Source organism: Cebus imitator, unplaced genomic scaffold (assembly GCF_001604975.1).
Source record: "Cebus imitator isolate Cc_AM_T3 unplaced genomic scaffold, Cebus_imitator-1.0 Scaffold285, whole genome shotgun sequence".
NCBI lineage: Eukaryota > Metazoa > Chordata > Mammalia > Primates > Cebidae > Cebus > Cebus imitator.
The window spans coordinates 865,637-870,158 of NW_016107600.1; the positions used below are offsets into that span (position 1 = coordinate 865,637).

The 4,522-nt window shown below is 52.6% G+C and overlaps 1 protein-coding gene across 2 annotated transcripts in view; it reads left to right on the plus strand.

The window, feature by feature from the left end:
* Positions 1 to 653: 653 nt before the first annotated feature.
* ESPL1 (extra spindle pole bodies like 1, separase) overlaps positions 654 to 4,522 on the plus strand; it is a 27,992-nt gene continuing 24,123 nt past the window's right edge. For both annotated transcript variants that reach the window (XM_017501750.2, XM_037728981.1), the window contains exons 1-5: positions 654 to 754; positions 1,132 to 1,224; positions 1,401 to 2,462; positions 2,755 to 2,859; positions 3,025 to 3,145. In XM_017501750.2, coding sequence (XP_017357239.1) covers positions 1,144 to 1,224; positions 1,401 to 2,462; positions 2,755 to 2,859; positions 3,025 to 3,145 — 1,369 coding nt within the window. In that variant the 5' untranslated portion in view covers positions 654 to 754; positions 1,132 to 1,143. The remainder of the gene's footprint in view (positions 755 to 1,131; positions 1,225 to 1,400; positions 2,463 to 2,754; positions 2,860 to 3,024; positions 3,146 to 4,522) is intronic.

The following is a 4,522-nucleotide window of genomic DNA, read 5'->3' on the forward strand; positions in this document are numbered from 1 at the left end:
CCGAACCGCGTGAGTTCCCAACTAAGTTCTTTTTGTTGTCATTTCTCTTCTTTCGAAACTTAAACTCAGGCCGGGCGCGGTGGCTCACACCTGTAATCCCAGCACTTTGGGAGGCCGAGGCAGGCAGATCACAAGGTCAAGAGTTCGAGACAAGCCTGGCCAACATGGTGAAACCCCGTCTCTACTATAAATATAAAATAAAAAATTAGCTGGGCATGGTGGAGAGCGCCTGCAGTCCTAGCTACTCGGGAGGCTGAGGCAGGAAAATCGCTTGAACCAAGGAGGCGGCGGTTGCAGTGAGCCGAGATCGCACCACTGCACTCCAGCCTGGCTGACAGAGTGAGACTCCATTTCAGAAAAAACAAAAACAAAAACATAAACTCTTGCCTAATCTCTGAAGATAAAGAGAAGCAGGGAAAAGGCTGGCATTACCGATAGCGACTAAACGACGGGTAGCTGAGAAACTGAGCCTGAGCTCACACTGGAAAAAAGGGGGAAATCCGCGCCCCCAAGAGGCCTTAACGCACAAAGCAGCAAGAACCTCCAGGGCGCCGCGGGAGCGCGCAGCGCGGCGGGTAAACTACAACACCCAGCGTACCGCGCGCCCGGCGTTACGCCGCGCCCGCTCATTGGCCGCCGGGGATATTTGAAAGGAGGGGCTGGCGCGGAAAACGAAGATTACGTTTTGGATCCTCGCGGAGTACTGTCTGGGGGCTAAGTCCTGGACCTGGGAAAGGGGGCGGCTTTTGGGGCGGTGAGGCCAGAAGGGATTCGTGAGCGTGGGTACAAGCCGAGGTGAAGGGGATCCCCAGAGCTGACGCGAGGGGAGGCGGGGGTGGCTCCGGGAGGGAGTGTCGGGAGGCTTTGGGACGGCCCCGGGGCGCTGAAGGGCTGGGCCGAGGCCTCCGGGGTAGCGCGGCGAGTAGTGTGGCAACGAAGACGGGGATCTGCCCGGAGGAAGGAAGAGCGGAAACGTCAGTTTATAACGGGAACCCGGCGTCCCGGTGTGGGTTTTTTCCCCGATGAAATTTCAGACGTGATTCTTTACCTCCTTCCACGGCCTTCAGGCCTCTTCGCTTCCTCCAGTGAGCTTCATTAACAATCTTCACTAATTGGTCTTTTTTTCCCTAGCTCTCCAGTGTCATGAGGAACTTCAAAGGAGCCAACTTTGGGACTCTGCTAAGCAGCCAGAAGGAGGCTGAAGAGTTGCTGCCCGACTTGAAGGTGGGGGTGCTGCCTGGCTCGGAATACACCTGGCTTTCCCAACTGAGCTGTTTTGTGTTTGCCTTTTGAAGAGATGGATAAGTAGGGGACCCTCTCTGCGCAACCCTATTTCTAATTACTTTCTCTACCTCTTCTCTGCCTTTGCTAGCCCCATTCATATCTTACTCTACTCCTAGGAGTTCCTGTCCAAGCCTCCAGCTGGTTTTCCCAGCAGCCGGTCTGATGCTGAGAGGAGACAAGCTTGTGATGCCATCCTGAGGGCTTGCAACCAACAGCTGACTGCTAAGCTAGCTTGCCCTAGGCATCTGGGGAGCCTGCTGGAGCTGGCAGAGCTGGCCTGTGATGGCTACTTGGTATCTACCCCCCAGCGTCCTCCCCTCTACCTGGAACGAATTCTCTTCGTCTTGCTTCGGAATGCTGCTACACAAGGAAGCCCAGAGGCCACGCTCCGCCTTGCTCAGCCCCTCCATGACTGCTTGGTGCAGTGCTCTCGCCAGGCTGCTCCCCAGGACTATGAGGCTGTGGCTCGGGGCAGCTTTTCTCTGCTTTGGAAGGGGGCAGAAGCCCTGTTGGAACGGAGAGATGCATTCTCAGCACGGCTGAAGGCCTTGAGCTTCCTAGTACTCTTGGAGGATGAAAGTACTCCTTGTGAGATTCCTCACTTTGCTTCGCCAACAGCTTGTCGAGTGGTAGCTGCCCATCAGCTATTCGATGCCAGTGGGCATGGTCTAAATGAAGCAGATGCTGATTTCCTAGATGACCTGCTCTCCAGGCACGTGATCAGAACCTTGGTTGGGGAGACAGAGAGCTCTTCTGGGCTTCTTTCTCCCCAGAGGGCCCTCTGCCTCTTGGAGCTCACCTTGGAACACTGCCGTCGCCTTTGCTGGAGCCGCCACCATGACAAAGCCATCAGCGCAGTGGAGAAGGCTCATAGTTACCTACGGAACACCAATCTGGCCCCTAGCCTTCAGCTATGTCAGCTAGGGGTTGAACTGCTGCAGGTTGGGGAGGAAGGACCTCAGGCAGTGGCCCAGCTTCTGAAGAAGGCATCAGCTGTCCTGAGCAATAGTATGGAGGCACCGTCGCCCCCGCTTCGTGCATTGTATGAGAGTTGCCAGTTCTTCCTTTCAGGCCTGGAGCGAGGCACCAAGAGGCGCTATGGACTTGATGCTGTTCTGAACCTCTTTGCTTTTCTTGGAGGTTACTGTTCTCTTATGCAGCAGCTGCAGGATGATGGTGTGAGTTAAGGACCTGGAGGTAGGGTGGGGACATGGTCTGTGGACTCACTGCCAGCCTAGGATATTGGGCAAGATCTAGAAGTCCTGGCTCCCTCCTTGTTAGGCTGCTCTCTGGACTGTGCCTAGCCAGCTAGCAAGCAGTCTAGTTTATCCTGAGAGAGCAGCGGCCCTTTTGGATGTCCTTCTTCCTGCTCTCTGGGCTGTGTCAGCTCTCCAGGAGTACGGATTAGTCTTCAGCTTGGAGCCCTCTTTATCTCTGCTCCTCATACCAACCTTCCGCCTCTTTCCTCAGGTGTGTGGAGGCTCCTCCAAGCAACAGCAATCTTTTCTTCAGATGTACTTTCAGGGACTTCACCTCTACGCTGTGGTGGTGTATGACTTTGCACAAGGCTGTCAGGTACTGTCTGGGAATCAAGGAACCTGGACAAGGCTCATAGGGTCTGCGGTTGCTCCACTGCCCTCGAAGAGCTTTGGGGTTGCTTGGCTTTGGGTGTGGAGTGGGGTGGAGGTCGTCTTGGACCCAGCATGACTCGTCACCCTCAAGCCCTTCTTGTCCCTTCAGGTAGCTGGTTTGGCTGACCTGGACCAACTAGTGGAGAGTTGCAAATCTACCGTTGTCTGGATGCTGGAGGCCTTAGAGGGCCTGGCAGGCCAGGAGCTGACGGACTACATGGGGATGACTGGTTAGTGCCCTGGGTCTTAGAGTTCATGGGAGGGTCATCACCCACCAGGCAGGTGAATAGTACTTGCTGCATGGTTCTGACCACTGTGAGGGTTCCCTATGGTTCAAGGAGGCAGTGAAAGAAATTTATAAGTACCAGCTACTCTATATTTAACACCAGTAGAGAAGTGATGAGGCTAACTTTTTTTTTTTTTTTTTTTTTTTTGAGACGGAGCCTCACCCTGTTGTCCAGTTTGAAGTGCAGTGGTGTGATCTCAGCTCACTGCAACTCAGCCTCCCAGGTTCAAACAATTCTCACGCCTCAGTCACCTCAGTCTCCTCCTGAGTAGCTGGGATTACACGCACCCACCACCATGCCCAGCTAATTTTTGTATTTTTAGTAGATATGGGGTTTCACCATGTTGGCCAGGCTGGTCTCAAACTCCTGACCTCAAATGATCCACCTGCCTTGGCCTCCCAAAGTGCTGGGATTATAGGCGTGAATCACTGCACCTGGCCGAGGCTAATTTATAACAGTGGACACTGTTGCCTCGACTGGAATCTAACTTGGCGTTTAACAGTTGTACGTGATATGCAACCTTAGGAACTTTCAATATATTTTTAATTTTTTAAAATGTTTTGTTTATTTTTTCTCTTTCTTCACTTACCAGAATCCAGAAGTCATTACAAATGACCTTTCTGTATATTTAAGTGGTTTGATTTTGGGTTTTTTTGAGACAAGATCTTTGTCACCTAGGCTAGAGTTCACTGGCACAATCACAGCTCAACACAGTCTTGGACTCAAGAGTCTTGAGTCTCCTGGACTCAAGCTGGGGTTACAGGTGTGAGCCACCGCACCTGGCTGACCCCGTCTTTTAAAAAAAAAAAATTATATATTTCCACTCACTGCTACCTCTGCCTCCTGGGCTCAAGTGGTTCTCCTGCCTCAGCCTCCCGAGTAGTTGGTATTACAGGCGCCCGCCACCGCACCTGGATAATTTTTGTATTTTTAGTAGAGACAGGGTTTCACCATGTTGGTCCGGCTGGTCTTGAACTCCTGACCTCAGGTGATCCGCACACTCGGCCTCCCAAAGCTGGGATTACAGGCGTGAGCTGCCGCACCCGGCCCATAACCAACATTTAAGTCAAGTAACAGACTTATGGCCCAGAAAATCCTTCCTTGGGTGCCTTTTCAAACCCCACTAACAATCACTATCCTAATAGCTTTTCCGGTTTTGTTGTTAAGACAGAGTCTCTGTTGCCCAGGCTAGAGTGCAGTGGCATGATCTCAGCTCACTGCAACCTCCACCTCCTGTGCTCAAGCAATTCTGCTGCCTCAGCCTCCTGAGTAGTTAGGATTACAGGTGCACACTTCTCTGCTAATTATTGTGGGGTTTTT